The sequence below is a fragment of the Falco rusticolus genome, chromosome 13, assembly GCF_015220075.1.
Source record: "Falco rusticolus isolate bFalRus1 chromosome 13, bFalRus1.pri, whole genome shotgun sequence".
Taxonomy (NCBI): Eukaryota; Metazoa; Chordata; class Aves; order Falconiformes; family Falconidae; genus Falco; species Falco rusticolus.
The window spans coordinates 11242142-11262927 of NC_051199.1; the positions used below are offsets into that span (position 1 = coordinate 11242142).

Genomic DNA, 20786 nt, shown 5'->3' on the forward strand with positions numbered 1-20786 from the left:
AATGATAAGATGACCAGAAGCATTCTGTATTTCCAAAATTAACTATGAAAGGCAGATTATCTGGGCATGTCTGAAAGCTATGCGTAACCTTTGCGCTACAAATATCTCATTTCAAAAATGTCATATTCTGCTTATTCAGTAGGGCTTCCGTAAGGCTATTTTAAGCACTGTGCTTCTTGCTTCTAGATGAGAACTGAAGTTATTAGAGCCTGTGTGTTTTGTTTCACTTGCAGTTTATTACAGCTAGCTAATTGCTTGGTAGTAGGATGCTATTAAGCACAGATAGTTCCTGCCCAAGCAGTGTAAACTCTGTGAAGTTCAGTTTTGTTTGCAAGGATCGTTGTGCTTCCAGTTTATCAGCTGTGGTAGTTTGGGCAGTTTTGATGTGAAAAAGGAACATAGCATCCCGAGCTCCTGCAGCCTCCTCAGCCAGGGCAGCTCCTGCGAGGGCAGAGGACCATCTAGCAGTTGTTGAGCTATCTTCCTCTAGTCATCTCCTGTCTGCTCAAACTCCTCGCGGACCTGGCAGTCTCTTGCATTTGTGTGTATCTATAATAGAAGCACCCACAAGAACTTTTGTGGTGCACTTTGAAATGGCTGTTTAAGGGAACTTGCACGTGGCAGGGGGAGGAATAGCCCTCACTTTCATTTCTTCCATTTAGCTTTGAATTGGGCCCTATGTGCTCTGACAGATGAGTGGCAGAGTCTCAAGGCAAGTTACTGGTGACAGTTGCACCAAGGACATAGTAATCCACGTTGAAAAGTACTTAATTCCCCCATGTTTAGAACAGACAACATGGCAGTATGTGTATCACCAATATGTCAGCATGGTTTGCTTTTCATAGGAGTTTATGTTCCCAGCAGGCACCAAATGCTTTTTCTGCCTGATAAATGTCAAGTACTTAAAGCAAGATTGCCTGTTCCTCTCTGGAGATTGCCAAATAATCTCCTTTCATTGGCTATGGGATCTTGCCAGGGCTTCTGCATTCATGCACATTTATCCCTGCCAAATGTTGGTAACACAGGAACTGTACAAATACTCCCTGCTCCTTTCATTAGCTTTACACAGCTCTGTTTGATTGCAGGATTCCTGGGTTTTTTCTCTTATTCTGGGCTGAAGTGGTAGTTCCTGATCCATATTCCATTATCAGGTGCTCTGTAGAGTTCAGCCCTTGCTGTGGAGCTGTGTTTCAGAGTAGAAACCTTTGTTAAATAAACATGATAAGCGTCTTACATCATAGGCTTCTTAAAGATAATTCAGTTGGCCTCCTGAATGTTCCGCTGCAGCTGAGGGGAGTTCCCAGTAGATGTTGAGCAGTTCCTCTCATCCCAGTCACAATAGTTTTCTTTGCTATCTAACCTATCCATTTACCTGTGTATATTCTCTAGAAAGTCTTATAGCACCCAATGTTCCTGCTCCATGTAGCATAGAAGAGGTACCTCGGTCCCTTTATAAGGTTTATAACATATTTAAAGCATTTAGTTTGAAATTTTAGTTTGAAAAGTCCAGTTTGTCAAGGAGAGAAAAAGAACTCAGTAACATACTAAGTCCTGGAAATAGGTGCTTCAATAAAATAAACTGTGGCAGAGGAAAAAATGTTTTTACTAGAAAACGGAAAGCAAATCTTTCACTTTGTCATGTTTTACTGTGTGTATCATACAGCAAGACTGGGTTATTTGACCTTTTTGTTGATAATGTCACCAGGATATTTTAGGCTAATGGTATATATCATGCAATGGCAGATGAGAATGCTATGTGTGTCACTGTGGTACTTAATTTCAACCCTTTGCAAAAATACTCTACAAAACTAGATGGCAAAAAGTCAATAATTTTCCTGTGACATTTCTAATTTCCTTGTCTGTAATGCTCTAACTTGTGAATCTGTATATGCAAACCCAACACCTAAGGAGAGGTCTCGACTACATAGCAGAACCTCATCAGCTGGATAAAAACTGGAAAGGAATCAAAGAAGGAAAGAGGGAAATATACTATTTCTAGCAATTTTTTTTTTTGAGAACTCAGTACTCTTAACTACTTTCAGCTAATTTTAGGTAAAAAAAAAACCAGTTAATGACCAGTAATGTTAACCTTGAATGTCCTCCAGCACAAGAGCATCTTTTGATCACTTTGCCCATCATTAACATATCTCCAGATAAAGAGATGGAGGAGTGGGGATATGGCTATGAAATCTCAGTGTGACACCTATGGCACAGGAGATGTAGAAGACAACATAGGGAACAGGGGTGTGAGGAGTCAAAGAATTATAGAATCATTTAAGTTGGGAAATACCCTTAAGATCATCAAATTGAACTGTAAACCTCACACTGCCAAGTCCACCACTAAACCATGTCCCTAAACCACACCTACACATCTTTCAAATACCTCCAGGGATGGTGACTCAACCACTTCCCCGGACAGCTCATTCCAGTGCTTGACAACCCTTTCAGTGAAGAAATTTTTCCTAGTATCCCTTCTAAACCTCCACTGACACAACTTGAGGCTGCGGGAAACACTTGTATCAGGCATCTGTTAAGGATGGTAGCATGATGCACAGGGAACTGAATACTGTGAGAAGCCTCTATATAGAAAATACACTATTTTCAAATGCAACAAAATCCATAATCCTTTAGTGAGTCTAAAGTACAGTTCAGGTCCTGGGCAACATGTTCAGAAATGATCAGGCAGTTTGTACCGGTCTCATTGACTGTCTCCTCATTCTGTTGATACCAATCTGAAGAAGGTTGCTTTTGCCAGGGTTGTAAATCAGATTAACAGAGGTGTGGAAAAGAGGGCTGAGATTAAGTTTATGTCAGTAGAATATATATGAACATAATATACAAACAAACTAAACAGAAAGGAAATAGTAATTTACTGGAAACACAGCAAGAAAAATCTGCTGGTATTGTCAAATACATCAGGAAGAATATTTTCTGCAAAGCCCAAATGATTCTGGTAGCCTACATCTTATTCCCAAAAGTCTATGCTAACACATTCAAGAAAATTAATTTGGGTTAATTAAAAAGACAAATTTAAAGTACATTAGGATATATCCACATAGTGAAAAACTATCAAGCTACCAAACACTTTTATCTGTGGTAACTTTTGCATGTCCCTAGCCTGCTGGAAAGTGGAACACGTTAATTGGAACCATCATGAGAGCATATCAATTTTTGAGGTATTCTTTTAAAAAAAAAAATTCTGGCAAGTTTTCTATTTCCTTTGTTGCATCTTGGTTACATGTTAAGCTTTAACAAATGCTGTCAACAAAGAGTGGTCTCATTACTTCATATATGTGCACATGCATATGTTCTCAGCTCCTTATTCCTAAAGAAAACTGGAATCTTGCTTAACATCTCTCTTTATTGCCATGCCTTGTAAGAACTGAAGAGAGGTTATTTAACACATCAAAGCAGAAGTGTGACAAAGTACTAACACTCTGAATGCTCCTCTGATGCTGACCAAATCACCTTAGTAAGATGCTATAAAGCAGGCATCTTCCAGCCCTGAGCCAGCATCCTTGCAGACTGTCAAAATACTGTCTTTCAGCTGGCAGAGCAGTGCCTCGCTGCTGGCTTTAGTAATACGCATGAGGCTGCTTCTAAAAAAAGGGGTTTTAACTCCATGAGCACTGCCTGCTTGGTTTAGCATTAGAAATTGTGGGCTGTTTGCTGATGGGTCATCAGAAGGTGTCTGGAAATTTCTCTGAGCACTGAGTTTGCAGCAGGAGATCTGTAGCAGTGAATTGCAAGGAGCAGCAAAGTTTGGAAAGACAGGAAGGCTGCCATTCTAAACTGGCCTGTAGTTTAGGATATTTTTTAAACTGGGAAACTTAGCAATGACCCATCAAGGCTTTCAATGTAAAAACTATTTACCCTATCGGAATATAAATTGGGTTTAGTGTATGTGGCAAATTTTGTTGCTGAGTAGGTTTGTTGAGTCCACTTAGGATAAAAAATTACTTTACCCGAACATTTAATGAGACATTTTATTAACCCCAACATTTAATGAGATATTTTATTAACTATTTATGCAAAGTGAACAAAATGCAATTTCCATAAGTATATTTATTGTTTAATTCATAAAGCATAATTTCTAAGAAACTCTTGACCTCTCATTTCAAATGAATTTCTTTATAATGATTTGATTTATAATTTCTAGAAGAAATCTGTTTTGGAAGGATCTGAATTTGAGAGATACTTTATTCCCCTTTCACTTCACTGAAGTCTCAGTAATTCATAGGATAAAGTGCAGATAAATTATTAGGATTATCCCATCAGCAAATTCTACAGTATTTATATGTGTTTTCTTTCTCAGGCAGTGCTGGGGCAATTGCTGTGCTTTATGCAAGAAGTTACTATAAATTAAAACGTCTTGATTCATCAATTGTGTCACTGCAGAGTTACACCACTGTCATTCCAGTATGCATGTCCAGGATCTTAACTGTTCTCTTGCAGCCATAAGGAGTTCATTTGGATACTTACTGTTATGTCTTTGGCAACTCTTTGGGTCTTTAAAGGCCCACAGTGATATTTGAAAAACATAATATTTAAAAATGGAAAGTCCCCTGGCCAGAGTTTGGAAGAGAACCGATGTCTCAGAGGAAGGGAAGTGCTCACTACCTACTTAACAGTGGAGTGTCAGGGCATTCTGGGGGACGATTAGGAATGTTTTGAATAGGGAGTTATTTTTATAGCGTTCTACTAATGTAATACCAGAGAAAACCAGCAACAAGTTGGTCACAGGAAATCCATCCCAGAAATATGACTCTGTAAAAGAGATCCTATGGTTGACAAAGTATGTTACATACTTCTGATGAATTTGTATTTTATTCTGTTTTCAGTGTCAGCCAAACCAAGACCTCACAGTGATGAATACACAAAGAAGATTCCACCCCCTAAGCCGAAACGAAATCCAAACACTCAGCTAAGCACATCTTTTGATGAAACGTATATCAAAAAGCATGGCCCTATGAAGACAACACTCACTAGGGATGCCTCTTTATCACAGGTCAGCAGTCCTGCCCCAGACACAGAGGAAGAAGAGCCTGTTTATATTGAAATGGTTGGGAATATTCTCAGAGACTTCAAAAAAGACGAGGATGACCAAAGCGAAGCAGTCTATGAGGAGATGAAATACCCTATATTTGATGATGTAGGCCAAGATTCAAAGTGTCAGTGTGAATATGACCATCACACTTGTTCTTCTCAGTGTGCTACTCCCACAGTGCCTGACCTAGATTTCACCAAGTCTTCAGTGCCATCGACTCCCAAGGGCTTGCTTTGTGATATACCCCCACCATTTCCAAATCTGCTTTCTCACAGACCTCCACTGCTGGTGTTCCCACCAGCACCAGTACAGTGTTCCCCGAATTCTGACGAGTCACCTCTAACTCCATTAGAGGTCACAAAGCTTCCTGTTTTAGAAAATGTGTCTTACATCAAACAACAAGCTGGAGCTTCTCCATCTTCACTGCCACCTCATACACCAGGCCATCAAAAACTGGAGAAAGACCAGACAGTATCTCATGGAACTAACACACCTGGGCACACCTCCTCACCTCCTCATCCTTCTACCTTATACAGAACACAGTCTCCACATGGTTATCCTAAAAGTCACTCTGCCTCACCTTCTCCTGTCAGTATGGGTAGGTCTCTTACCCCCTTAAGCCTCAAAAGACCTCCACCTTATGACTCTGTACATTCAGGAAGTCTCTCAAGAAGCTCTCCATCAGTGCCTCATTCTACAGCCAGAAACACATTGCAAGAAGGAGGAAAGATGGTAAACGCCTCGGTCAGTACCTACGGGTCAACATCTCAGAGTGGTTCCCGTTCTCGGACACCCACCAGTCCTCTGGAGGAACTAACCAGCCTCTTTACCTCAGGACGAAGTCTCCTGCGGAAGTCCTCCAGTGGCAGAAGATCTAAGGAACCTGCAGAAAGTAAGTTCTTGATGTAATTTTTCCTCGTTTTTCCTTGTGTAATAGTAGATTTCACTGTACTTTACTAAATCAAATGCTTGCAAAAATCAGATACCTCAGAAGTCTGAATTCCTTACCTAAATTCCTTGTAATGGGAAGAAAAGTTATTGTTGTTAAGATTGCTTTAGTCTTCATATTGTTATATTTTTAAGATTTTTAAGTATGCATACTGCACTAAGGAAGTACATTTCATGGCTTGGTCTTGTAAAAGAAGTCAGTTTTCATTAATTTGTCCATAGCTGTAAGGTTCCCATGTGAGTTGAGATCTTCCCACCATGTCACATCTATTCTTTCTTGATGGATACTAAGACACAATAATTGTCCAAGAAGCTTGTAGCAAAATAACTAATAGTTGGGTTTTTTGTAACAGTAGTTCTTTTTTGGCAAAGATCCATTGATCACCCTTAAGTTGGCCAGTGATCACAGCATATATGATAGCAATCTGAGGTACCAGCTTAAACCATTCCTCTCCCATTGCCTCATTCCATGCTGTTCCATGGAGTATCTCTTTCAGCTGTCCTGGTGTGACTGGTAGGGAGGCCATACTGTGAATCAATCTGAAAACCAACATGACCTATAATGCATGACCCACAAACAGAGAAAAGCACGGGAGGAAGCTGTGCAGGAAAACCTTAAGCCAATATCGACTTTTCATATGCTTTATCATAAAATTGTTGTCCTATATGCATTCAGGTTTACACAAGGTACACCTGTTTCTGAGCTAGGAAAATAAGGAAACCTCTAAGGAAATCAGCAGAAGCCACAGGTGTGAGTGAAAGCAGAACCTGGCACCAGTATTTCTGTTGCAAAAACATTCCCGTTCAGTGGTGCCAAAGACAACGTCTTGCAGTGGAAGGCAGTTGTAACACCTTACGTCAGAGTGCAAAGTGGGCTAAGTACAATTTCTCCTCCATCTTCAGTAAAATCAGTTTATGACTTTGAATTCTTGACACCTGCCTAACCAAAAAATCTCTCTTTGGAGAACAGCTGATCTTATGTTTGTGTAAGTGCTATATTATATCTATTTGGCAGCTGTAACATTAAATACTGTGTGATAAACTATGCTGGTTTATACCTGATAGAGGAGGGTGTTCTGGTTTCCAGGCTACCATATTGCTGCAGAAGAGAGGTGAGTTCTGCACTGCTTTTCTGGTTGTGTTTGTGCCGCTCTGTTACATTACACCTCACAGTGTGGTCACATCACTTTGGGGCATGCTCAGGGAACACCTCCTCTGGGTTTTCATGGGTGGAGGTTGCCTGCCTCGCACCTCCGCAGCCGAGTACATGCAAACATCTAAGTATGGAGAAGCTTGGTGGCAGTGGTTTGGGTTGACATACAAAGCATTCCTCCAGATTCATGGACTCCACTGCCTCAGCCTCAGCACTTTTATTCTTATTTATGTCTGTCCAAATCAGAAACAATGACTCTGAAATCAGAAGGATGAGGTGAGAATGGAGTTAGCATTACTGAGAATACGAGTTGGTGCAGCAGTTTGCTTAATTTTCCTTTAATGTTTTTGTGGCCTGCAATTGTAAATACTGTTTTACAGAAGTCTGAGATACATGATTCAGTAGGGTTTCAGTAAGTGATTACAGTAATAAAAATACAGTAATGCTGGATTTGTGTGCTGGATGGAAGTTTGTACCTAAAAGGCAAGACGATTCTTGGAATTAGGAACAATAATGAGGGATGTGATGTGACAGTTATAAATAATTGCAGTGAAGTAATAGGGAGATTTTGGTAAAGTGCAGACAATATTGAACATTCTTAAACATACTTCTTATTCATAAGTGAGCAAAAATCCCCTGTAAACCCTATGCCATACAAGAACTATGGTAAATGGGATGGGTTTATGCTCACCAAGTAGGGCAGACATACCAGCTTTGGAAACTGTAGAAATTCCTGCAGCAAATGCAGCAAGTCCTGGGAGTTTTCAGTGAATCTGTGCTGCTGCCTCGTAACTACCTCCAGAAAAATGTTCTCTATATACCTCTTGACTGAAATTGAATGCAGACCTTTCAAGGGACCTTTCACTGATAAATATGAAATAAGTCTTGCCCTGAAGATCTGTACCAAGAACAGCATCTTGGCCTCTCAAGGAGTATTCTGCTTGCTCCTTAGGAAGTAGAAACATGCTCCTTATTGGTCACGGATGGTAAAATGAGAGACATGAAATAGTGTTGTGGTTTAACTGCAGCTTAACTAGCACCACGCAGCTGCTTGCTCACTCCCCCCTGGTGGGATGAGAGAGAGAATTGGAATAGTAAAAGTGAGAAAACTTGTGGGTTGAGATAAAGGCAGTTTGATAGGTAAAGCTAGAGTCGTGCACACAAGCAAAGCAAAACAAGGAATTAATTCACTACTTTGCAGCACCAGGCAGGTATTCGGCCATCCCCAGGATGACAGGGCTCCATCACATGTAATGGTTACTTGGGAAGATATATGCCATCACTCCAAACGTCCCCTGATTCCTTCTTCTTCCTCCAGCTTTACATGCTGAGCGTTTCATCCTATGGTATGGAATATCCCTTTGGCCAGTTGGGGCCAGCTGTCCCGCCTGTGTCTCTCCCAATCCCTTGTGTCCCCCAGCCTGCTTGCCGGTGGGGTGGGATGAGCAGAAAAGGCCTTGGCTCTGTGTAAGCACTGCTCAGCAATAACTAAAACCTCTCTGCATTAGCAGCACTGTTTCAGCACAAATCCAAAACATAGCCCCATACTAGCTATTATGAAGAAAATTAACTCTATCCCAGCCAAAACCAGCACAAATAGAAACACTGATCAATTACTTTAAGGACAAAGCTTTCATCTTATAAATAGATACCAGTGGTGAAAAGACTCTGGAGTGCAGCTGTGTTGAGTAAATGAACAGACTGACCATCTAAGCCGATTGTGATTTGCCTGGTATTTACAGTATGACTTAATCCTGTGGGATTACTGCACTGAGCAAGAAACAGGTTTGTGTTCAGATATTACAGTGATAGAAGACACTCTAAGATTTAAAGAAAACACGTACAGGTCTAGCATTTTATGTCTTGCAATTCTACATTAAAATGATCCACCATAAAGGTTCTTACATTGTGGGGTTTGAATGTAGAATCTGACTGGACTGTCACATTTACATGCTGTGTTTATACATAGTGATGGTGTAGATTGGACTAATCATATGATCTGTTAAAGGAAATCTTGCTCCTGCAAATCACACAAAAAGCCTAAGACACTCATACAGTTATGGTTGTTGGTTTTTTTTAAGCTATGTGAGAGCAAATGTATAGCATGGGACTAACTGGGACTGCCATGGTTTTATAGTTGTCACTTCAGTGTAATTTGCTCTCAGCAGATAGAAAGATTTCCAGAATCTAGAGGATAATAACACCCTCCCCCCCCCCCCCAAAAATAAAAAAGTTATATGACTCTTGTGAAATCACGCTAGCAATCTAAGTATATTTGTTTCTAAAATACAAAATTATTCTGAGCACATCTCAAGCAACTTTCTCATTGAGTCCTCCAGGACTCAACCCTCTGTGACTTGGCTGAACCTCTCACTGCCATATGCTAGTAAAAAAAAAAAAAAAAAAAAAAAAAAAAAAAAAGCACAATACTAAAATTTACATTCAGCTGAGTGTATTTGTAAATTATTGCAACAGTTACAGAGAAAATTCTCTTTCATTTTTATTGTTATTACTGCAACTGACTTTGTGGAAATTTGGCATGTGAGTCTAAACTCAGATTTTGCTGGCTTCTAATTTGTGGCATTCTTGAGTGGGTTTCTTTTTGAGGAGGGGGACTGCACAAAACTTATTTCCATTCAACTGCTTTAATATACAAGCAAAGCTGCCCTTGTAGCCTTTCTGTATTATTTTCTTGACTCTTTCGCCATTTTTCCTTTTGTATCTCCATTTTATTCCTTATGGAGTTCATTGGAATTGCATTAGTGGGAAGCTGGGATAAATCAGTGATACTAAGGAGACTGTCACCTCAGGGCCACATTTTCGGAGGATATGAGCTTCCACTGAAGACCAGACATGTTGCTGAATGCACTCAGCATCCACCGGCTGCAGCTGTTATGTCTGTATCTGGATTTTATAAGCAGCTCATTTATTGTGCTGTTTTCTTCTAAAAATTCTCTTGTGCGCTGTTAGCATCTTAAATATGCATTACAGCACAATTATGAAGTGGGGAGAAAAGAACAAAGAAAAATAAATTGTAAGGCCAAAACAGAAAGGAAAAAAAAAATTGTAGATGATGATCACAAAGGAAAGCAAAAAGATGGGGAGAACCTCTACGGAAAACTGAATAAAGATGTAGAGTGTGAAAAATGTGAGAAAGTGGAAAAGGTAGATATTATTAATTGTCATTGACTGTTCTTTCACCCTTCCTGCTTTTCTGTGGGATGACATGGTAGCGTACCCTAACAGTTGGCAAACCCTTGTGAAATATAGCATCAGTCCTCAGAGGTTAGGGGGAAACTCTTTAAGGGGCACCAATACTGCCTGGTGTCCTTGGACTGCTGCAGTGCCCTTTTCTAATACAGTGGGAAGGTGTTTAAGTATGCCCACTCAATCCAGCTGTGTTGGAAGACACATTCCTTTTGTTTTTAGCATATGCACTGCGTGTCTGTTATCCACATCCTTCAGTAAAGAGGGAATTATGGAGGGACAGAGGGAGGGAATGCTCTTTGGATTTTCTGGAGTTGTGCTGCCTGTCTTTTCTGCACCATAGAAACATGCTGTACTCTGTGAAAATACAGAACTGAAGTCATGTGCCTATAGGCATACCCACATCCTAAAAAGCAAAGCGGAGAAGCTGCTGGTGTGCATCTGAACTGCACCCACTTCCAGCTTCCAGGCAGGACATTTTTTCTGGGTGAAATGGTCCTGTAAACCCTTGCTAAGACCAGCTGTTTCTTCTGTGTATCAGTTGTTTCCATTCGCTAAGACTTCAGTTTCCTCATAATTTCCCAGGAACTTGGTGCCTGTTTTGAGCAAGTATTGCAAATATTCATCCTAACGAACCGCACAATGTAACCATTACCTCTGCTGTGCGCCCTGACTCTGCACGAGGTGTGAGATCAGGACATGCAATGCACAGCAGATTCTTGCTCTTTTCCTTAGCTGCTCTGCAGGGCTTCGTAGCTGCTTTGACTTTTGCCTATGGAGAGTTTCACTTTTCAGCTTCTAGCCCCATACAGGGAGGAAATTTGTGAATGTGCTACTTTGAAAATTCAGGTAACATGATTGAAAATCGGGATAATTATTAACATTTCCTGTTCCTGGCTGGTACCCACTGCTTTAGGAATCTAAAACATTTTATCATAAACTGTCAAATAGTGTGGGGAGGGGAGGGGTGCAGAGATGGCTCAACTCGTTAAAAAGGAGCTCATGCTGATTTCAGGCAGCTGAGACGCTCCCATGAAACAGAACTAAGCACAGATCTATGTACTTTCCTTCTGCTTTCCTTGACAGAATCAGTCAGCTATGCATGCAGGTTTGAACTGGCTATGTTAATTTTTTTTCAAAATCTGTCTCTAAATCATGCCATGTAGTGTCTACAAACACTACACAACATGCAATACCTTGTATGACTTCAAATATGGGATGTGGTAGAGACCCCATCGCTGGAAGTTTTCAAGATGCGATTGAACAAGGTGTCAGATAATCTTATCTAGGCTCCCTTTACTATGGAAGGTGGGACCAGATGATCTTGTGAGGTCTCTTCTGACCAGGGATGTTCTATAATTCTATGAAGAAAATATGGATTTAGAGTGGAAATTTTTAGATTTTTTGGGTTTGTTGTTTGTTTGTTGTTTGTTGGTTTTTTTTTAATTGCTGCTGCTTTCCAGGGAGCTAGAAAGCAGCTTTGGGCACCCTGTTCGATAGAATAGGGGAGAAGAGAGTTTGGGAAATGAGTTAAGTGAAAATTCACCCCATGTGGGTCTGTTGGGTTGTTTAACCAGCACCTCTGTGCATTAAATGCAGGATGAGGGATGTAAACAGGGCAGGATTTCAGTTTATGTATTTCTAATAGAGTTAGGATGAAAAACACTGGCCTAAGAAGGATGGGCTTGGTATGCTATTGAACTATGCATACCTTCTCATTTGGATACCTGCTCAGCTTGTGGGATTCCAAAGAGGAAGAGCTTCCCTACAAGACTAGGTTGGCCCTAAAAAGTATTATAGCTACTCCACTACATACCATTGCTCAACTACTGCATAGCTGGGAGTCAGTGTCAGAGACTGAAATTTGGAAGCCTATGTAATTTCTAACCTCTAGGTAAATATATGTTCTGTAGTTTTATATAAAGGGATGTCAGCCTAATTATCCAGCCCTTTTCTGCCTTGTAGCAATTGATTGCATGCACTATGAATGCTGTGTTCATCTAATGAGATAGCACAGCTTTACAGAAATAGTACTGTATAACTGAAGTTACTCCTGAACCTTTAAGCCAGAGGTGTATTGGCTCCTCCAACACAGGTGGAGCAGCTGTTTCACTAGAAGTTAGCTTTTCTAGTCTGATGACCCATGATATATATGAGATTAGACAAAGAGATCACAGCAGTCATGTCTCATCTGACAGTCCTGAAAGCAGATCTAAAAGAAAAGACTTAGAGGAGGGAGCAGGGGGAAACGCCAGAGGAAAAGGAGGGAAGGTAAGAGAACACCAGCTTTGAAGAGAATGACACTTGTTCACCACTGGAAGGGTATGGTCTTACCACAGGTAATTGCATTTAGTTAAAGCCTGAAGAAGGCTGTGTCCTTGCCTGTCAATTACTATCTATCAAGATATAAGCAAGCTAAGGAGTGGCAGCATCAGAAATACTTTCTCCAAGTGCTCGCTTGTGAGTGCATATTCAGGGTGAGAGCTACATACACCTGCACACATGCAGGTCGTGAGCTGGGTGGTCTGCTGGTGTCAGTTAGGTCTCTTGAACTCTGCCCTTCACTAAGGGACATGCCTGTTGGGGTGAGTGTGCGATGTTGTGAGAAAACTGAAAACAACTGAAGTGTAAACATGGGGATGACCAGACCTGTTGTCAGCATCCTTCAGGAACCAAGCTTTGGGGAAAAAACAAGATTCATTTTGCAGTTGAGTAGTCTTGAGTGCTGCTTCAGCCATACCTGTGGTTGTTCTTTACCACTAATCCTGAGATTCATTAGCAAAAAGATGTGGGCACTGGACTACAAGTTTTGATCCAGATCAGCTACCCTGGCCAGCTGGAGCCTCTTACTTGTTGAAGCTGACATGTGTTCCCCAATTAATAATCACAGGAAACAATTGGAAAGAAAAAATGATAACTTGATAGTAAGGTCATTCAGCTAAGCACACAAAAGGCAGGAAACCGTCATTTCACCTAGTTTTACTCTTAAGTGGGAAAAAGTGAGCTGGGAAGCAAAGGTACAAAGAAGAAATGTGTGAAAGGATGCATGGCAGCTCAGGGGCAGCTCACATGGCCCTGGGTGCTAGTCCCCTGCTGTAGCTGCGCCATCGCTGCCTCATTTTGCATTGCACGCCAGTAATTCAGTTCTTTCCTGGCACCAAGGATAATGCCAGGTTTGAGAACTTGTTTCGAATGGATGTCAGTAGGTATCTGTTCCTTGATTGAAATGCATGCTATGTCATTTGTTGTCTTGCTGCTCTCACACAAAAGCGAGTATGTCTGTTTTAAGGGTGTTTAGTCGCTCAAGTCACAAATGGGTGGGACGTCCCCTCCATTTTTAAGATGAAGGAATGTCTTTGTTACATGCAGTTATTAAAACAGAAAACACGCGGTTTGGGATGATATGCAATGGTTTTGCTAATTGGTACCATGACATTGTCTCCTCTTCTAATTCAGCAATTTAGGCTCATCAGAAAATCAGGTCCTCCTGGGATTATGACGGTATACAGAAGCATTGAAGAAGACATAATTTCATAAATAATTGCTCAGGTTTTTCTGGAAACAGCTGCTCTATCTGATTGATGTATACAGATTTATTTATTCCTCCTGTTTATATTACTTGACTGCTTGATAGAATTTGTGGTTAGCAATTTAATCAACATTTCCTTTTATGAAGAAGAAATAAACTTGTACAGGGTAAAAAAGAAAAATTAATAGAGATAAAGCTATTCCCTTTTGTTAGATTTCAAGAAAAATATAGTTTCAGGTAAAGGACTAGAAAAGACATTTTCTCTTCTGGTTTAATGTACAGGAACATGTGAGTTGTCTGAAAGCTGTTAAAAATAAAGGTGGGGGGGGGAAGCCTTAAATTCACTTACTAGCACCTACTTCACTGTGTTGTGAATAAGCAAAGCAAAGTAACACGTGCTGCACTTGAGGATGTAAATAATGATAACAGGTTGTGAGTTTTAAGTGCCTTTGATTTTTGTTTCCCTCCCCCGTCCCCCCAACAGAGCTTTCTAAGCCAGAGAAATATCTTGACCTTTAGGCCAAATCCTCAGCACTTATAAATCACGGCCTCTTACTTGAAATCGGGAGAGCTACTCCAGTTTACACCATCTGTGTCTCTGGCTTCAAGAAAATAAATGTGTCCTTTGTGACTAGAACAGCTTGTATTCAAAATGGGGTAGTCATACAGCAGGATGGTGAATTGGAGAGTTTATTGTCTTTTTGTTTCAAACAGGACCAGACAATCTATGACCAATTTCTGGGTGCTCAGTAATAATGGTAAGACATGCTTAATCTGGTGATGTTTTCCATAAGTATATATTACCTTCAGTGAAACTGCTAAACAGAATTTCTTAAAATTCTCACTGTGTTTTTTAGGAAAGGTGGTATCAGCATAGGGTATCAGGGTCCTCCTTTTCTGAAAGATCTAAAGGGAAAATGAAGATAATAGGAATCAAACTACTTTGATTTAAAGGCATGGTGCAGTTTTATTTACATAGCCTCTACTCAGGAGGTTGCTGAAGCCGGCTGGGCTGGCAGTGCCAGAGGCTTGAGAGGCCATGCCCAGAGGGCAGCAGCTGTGGCACTCGGGGTGGGTGGCTGTCCCAACCCCGCACTCCCATCAGTGCCCTCTCCCTGGGGTTGCTGGATTTGAAAGGGAGCCATGCTTTATTTCTGTCTGCTACGGTTGTCTTGAACATAGACATGTTTAAACTTTATACCCTGTAGAGCTGTTAGAGGATTGTCTGATTATCTCTAACCTGGTGTCAGTTGGAGATAATTTATTTGAAAATAAAATGAAGCCTCTTGCTGGGGGAAATGTAGGGTGTCAGCTTTGGTTTATAGGACTTCTGTAGAGCATCTTACAAAAATCATATCATGTGTTGCAGCAACTGGAGAGTTAGCAGTTTAAGCAGGAATTGCAGTTCATATGTGAAGAAGATACCTGTGCATGTTAGCTTTATGGAATGGAGAAAGCAAGCTCCCGAGACTGCAGACCAAATGGGTGGCTGGGGACCGTAGTGCATCTTTTGGTGCCTCGGCTTGGCTGACTGGCTGAAGCAGTGACTTTCAGGGTGGGACCAGCTGGTGCTCCTGCCTTTGGCTTTGGCAGTACAGTGCTGCTTTAACTAGGCAGATGCAAGATCTTTCAGGACTTGCCTTTATAACTGAGCACTGGACCCTGAATTGCATTTTTTTCTAAGTTAAGAATCAGATTTTCTTTGCATTAGGATTCAAGTGCATTATTGTTTGTTAAATCCTAAAATTAAATCTAGGGACTGTTAGTAAGAAGACCTACATTTATTGTGTTTGTTGTTTAAGAAGTACGATGTTCATAAAGCACTTTGAACCAGATTTGGCAAGTGCCACAGGTAGGTATATTAAAATCGCAGTTAGGCTTGCTTAAACTAAATCACAGGGAAGGACATCACAGTGTCGTTTAGGAAGAACAACCAACGTCCCCCTGACCCCATCACCATCACCAAGCGGGCTTTAGGAAGGTGAAATACTGTGCGAGTTTCAAAGAGAGCAGAACATAACACTTTCCCCAAAATTGTTGTGAGCGAAAAAAGTTTTGCAAACAAAAATATGCTTTTTTTTCCAAGAAACTGGAATATCTACATCATACCAAGAGGAGCTGCTCAAGATCATTGTTAAAAGAAAGTCTTTTGAATGCCAGCTTATGATCTGAAACCTGTTCTCATGATCTTTTGAGCTGCTGTCATTCTATATTTACAAGAGATGGAGTTTAATTAAATGCCTAATCTGTACTTACAGTGACATACCTCTAGCTGTAGAAGCTATGCAGTTTTAGGAGAAGATGGTGAGAACATTGGGGGAATAAAGGAATGAACAAGGTTTTCTCCCTCAGTTCTAAAATCTCCAATACTTCTGCTATTTCTCCTCTTGATATTTCTTAAAATGCCTGTACCTTACTGATCTGTGTAACAAAGACTGACAATTTCTTGGTCTAATTGGTTTATATACCCATTTTTTAAAAACATACTTTTTTTGGCGTGTCTGATTTGATTCCTGGCAGAGGGAGCTCAATTCTTAAGGTCCAATCCAAAGGTCCTTGAAATACAAGATAAGACATATTTCAGGGATCCCATGACAAATTATGGCAAAAGGAATCCTCTCCTTATCTTAGGCTGCTGTTCCTTGCAAAACCACGCTGCAAACCAAGACACTTAAGTGCCCAGAATGTGGCAGTAAATAATATAAAGGCTAAGAAAAGATAGTGGATGACCGCATGATATGCTACGCACTTTTGTCAGTGTATTATCTAATCTACCTATAATATTCTGATAAAAATTTTCAGACTGAACTGAGAAAAGGTGGATATGCTTCTCCTTAAGTTTTCTCTGGACCTTCCGGAAGTCTATCGGTAATGAGAAATCAGAGTTAGAAATAGCTTTATTTGGATTATACATGTAACATTGATTCAAATATTGAACAATGAAACTGTAGGGTTGTACAAACATGCTGGGTATAGATAAGGTGAGAAGTACAGGAACATTGAAGAAATAGTTGTCAGGATAATAATGCATATTAAAAAATTAGGTACATTTGCATTCAATTTGATGTGAAGGGGTTCAGGTTACTTTTACTCCTCTGAAGAGAATTATCCATCCCTAATAATTACTTTTTTGTTAAAACAGTAACATGCAATTAGCGCTTTATCTGGCATTTAAGAATGAGTAAGGAGTACCATTGTTCTTGTAACTACTCATCTGAAACAGAGAAGCTGCATGTTTAATTTTGCTGGAGATGGAAATTATTTTTGTGTGTGACTTAAATACATAACTCAAAAAGTACCTTCTTCCAGAAAATCTATAGCTATTTTACTGCTCTGGCAGTTTGCGTAATTTACGTTTGATTTATATATGCTTTAACACATACAGAGACACTTGAGCCAGCCACACTAGCTGCTCTGCACACTTGTGGAAGCAATAATAGTAATGTCTTACAAGCACAGGCATCAGCCAGAGCTGTATAAGGCCATGCAATTCTATTTATTTCCTGAGGATCTGAAGTCTGTGCTGTCACAGATTAACGGTTGCTTAGTCGGCAAGAGTAAAACCAGTTCACAAAATGATACCTCTGATTAGAAAGTGGGGAAGGCCTAAAATTATTGGTTCTGTTAAAAAGAACAGAAAGACAGAATGACATACGAGTTTCATTCTACAATAGTAAGAAACCTTGAGCATGAACTTGCAGAGCAAATAGTGCCTGGGACCCTGACCCATCTAGGCTTGTCACAAAGGCTGCACAGAAAAGCCCATACGCTTGTGCCTGGCTTTGTAAAACGAGAGCAAAATTCAGGTAGAGCCAATGTTAAGGCAGTGTCAGGATTCCCTTTTGCTGGTAAGGTATTGTAGTAGGAGTGCTGTACAAATGGGACACTTGTTCCCATAATGAAAGACAAATTTTCTCATTCATTAATGCAGTCAATAAAGAGAAAAGCCTTAATAGAAATGTTTTTCATAAATGTAGTTAAAATACAGACAAAATAGCCAGGAAAGAATTCATATTCACTCCAACTTTCTAGTTGACTTTTGTATGTGACAATATGAAAGTGGGGGTTTCTGTCCCATTTTCACAGTGTCCATTACTATCTCTGCACTTTTCTGACTAACTAAAGATTCTCATTTGCTGCTGGATGAAGGCGTACACTTTAGAAGAAATTAAAGTGGTCAAACAATGGAAAACCCCTGCATTCAAATGCTGATGTAGTTCAAAGGCTGTTTTTCAGCAGAAAACTTGACCAAAAAAATGTTGACAAGTTTAATATAGTCAGCACTTCTGTGAAAGATTGATATTTTTGAAGTGAAGCTTTGAAACTTAAGGTCATGAACTTTCAACAAAAACATTTTTCTGAAAGTGCCTGTATATTTTAGCTTTTTTGGCCTACCCTTGCCATACAGTGCTAAGACGTGCAGTGCCCACCAAACCATTGTTTCTTCATCCAAACGTGAAGCCTGTATATTTAAGAACCTGAATGAGCGTGCAGTGAAATGAACAGGGTTGGGAAGGAAGGCAATTAAGGAAGAGCAGGCACCACCTTCTCTTCAAATCAAATGCTAGCAACAGTTGGGCAACCTTTTACAGTCACTGATTTCCACAGTTTAATAACATATTCCATCTAACCATGTTTTCTTTGATCGGCGTTGAGTTTAGGGTGGGGATGGCAGTATATGCTTGTGTTGCACATGCGTGTCGCTAAGTAGTCCAAGGCTAGTGTCAGTGATGCCAGCAGAGGAAGGTGGGGAGAGAAGTTTCACAAGACAGGTGCATTCACACTGCTCAGGCTAGTCATCTTCCTTCTTCTCCTTCTTAAATCTTATTTGCTGCAAACAGATACAGACTGTGTAGGGTACCGTAGATGGGTATGAAACATAAGCGCACACATGTAGTTGTTTGACTGAAAGATCAGCCTGGATTATCAGCAGGAGATTTGGGTGCACAAGCTATGTAAGAGAGATGTTTGCAGCTCAGCAGGACCAACTGCGCTATATGGTCATATGAATCAACATAGCTAGCTAGCCCCAAATAATAACTGCTGGAAGGAAAACCCTTGCTCTTTTGGAGTCAATGACAGAATTCCCTTTGAATTTCTGTACTTAGGTTTTGGCCCAGGAAGGCACTGGGGAACACAGAGGCTTCTATTGAGGTGCTCTGAAGTGCAAGTCAACAGTTCCCAACATTGCCAGCTCTGAAAGGAAAACAAAAGAAAAATATGCAGTAAATATCAGAGAATAAAGTGCTGTGCTTAATTATGTGACTGGTCTGAGGTAAACAGCAAACCTATTAATAGAGTGCCAAAAGAACATCCTTTCCAAGAATGCTGTTTGATTTAATGATGCAAATCTCAGGACATTGCTTTTTATTTGCTTTGGTAATACATCTGTACAATGTGTATCTTCCAGATGTGGCCTCTTCAGTCAGAGAGTTGGGCTGTGAGGTGATCTGCAGCAGAATAGGCACACTGGAAAGATCAATCACAGTATCAGAAGACATCATTAAGAAATGATGATGGCCCTGTTGGAAACACGTCATGCTATCATCATTCTATAATATATGACAAAATATAATCATCTTGGATCAAATGGCTTACCTTATGTACAACTAAAACCAGGTTTTCCTGTATTTCAATCAATCATCAATATACAAGAGGATTTTTTCTCTTACTCTAGGACTTCAATGTTAAATGTATGTCTTACTATACAGAATTGTTAAAATTTCATCTTTTAGGTGACTGATAATGCCAGCTGAAGTTTATTGAAACATAAAGAATTCAATTTTATTCGATTTTTTTCAAACAGATTATAACACATAATTTTCCTTGAGTATTTTTATTCTAAAGTTTTGTATGATCTTTTGGTATAGATCCATCTTTTCTTTTGTTAGTCTTTTGCACCACATTGCATCGTTAGCTTTTTGTTTTCCTATCTTATTTTCCTAGCCAGGATTGCCCACGTAGCAGCTTTGGGATAGCCATACAAAATCAACCAGACACACATCTTCAGCAAACCCTCTTTCCCCTCCCTTTGTTGTCTGTAGCCAGCAGATGTGATCTCCACTGGATTTCATTGTATAAAACAAGTCAGAACAAAACAAACCCTACACTGCTTACAGAAACATGTGCTCAATGAACACTGAGAAGCATTTCAGCCATGTCTCCTTAAATGTTAGATGGTTTGTGAGACTTTTTGAGGATTTCTATTGATTTTGCATAGAACTAGGTCAGAGCTGCTTTTAATTGAACAAGCTGGCTGCTGCGAGTCTCACTTAACTGTAAAAAAGGGGTATTAAAAAATTGATATGCAAAGCAAACTTCTGCTTAATTAGCAAGCAGATGAAGTCAGAATAGACAAACCACCATAGTTAATAAAGATGAGGAAATGGCTTTCACTGACAGTATAATATACTCCTATTTTTTGGGAAAAATGGCTTAAGTACTGAGCATTATCCATGCTTCTTGCATGTGGTTTTAATAGCCTGTTAGCTTTCTTTAGGAGAGGTTGGGATAAATTTACAGCTGTGTAGATCAGGCGAACCACCACATGTCAAGAAAGCTGTTAAAAGGCAGCTCTAATTTTTAAATGTGTGATAAAGGTAAATAAAAATCTCTGGTGTGCAGAAAGAAGAAGCTGTGGGATTCCCTCCTGGGCTGAGTATTGCTCTACACCCAATGCCCGTGGAAGTGGTCCGGCTGTAGCGGATGGGGCATGCTGCTGCCACGCTGGCGGTGTTACAAGGGACACTGGTGGGGCTGTGCCTGGCTTTGCCCCTGCTCAGGGCCCTGGGTTAGGCATGGCTTGCTGAGCAGGGCTGCTGCCAGCTCGGCAGCTCCATCCCAGGTACAAGGGTGAGAGCTGGAGCCTGGGATGTGTCTCTGGTAGCTCTGATGGTCACACA

The 20786-nt window shown here is 40.4% G+C and overlaps 1 protein-coding gene across 4 annotated transcripts in view; it reads left to right on the forward strand.

Moving 5' to 3' along the window:
• Window positions 1-20786, forward strand: part of NYAP2 (neuronal tyrosine-phosphorylated phosphoinositide-3-kinase adaptor 2) — a 147110-nt gene that overhangs the window by 81727 nt on the left and 44597 nt on the right. For all 4 annotated transcript variants that reach the window (XM_037407461.1, XM_037407459.1, XM_037407458.1 and 1 more), the window contains one exon: window positions 4842-5939. In XM_037407461.1, the coding sequence (XP_037263358.1) occupies window positions 4842-5939 (1098 nt within the window). The remainder of the gene's footprint in view (window positions 1-4841; window positions 5940-20786) is intronic.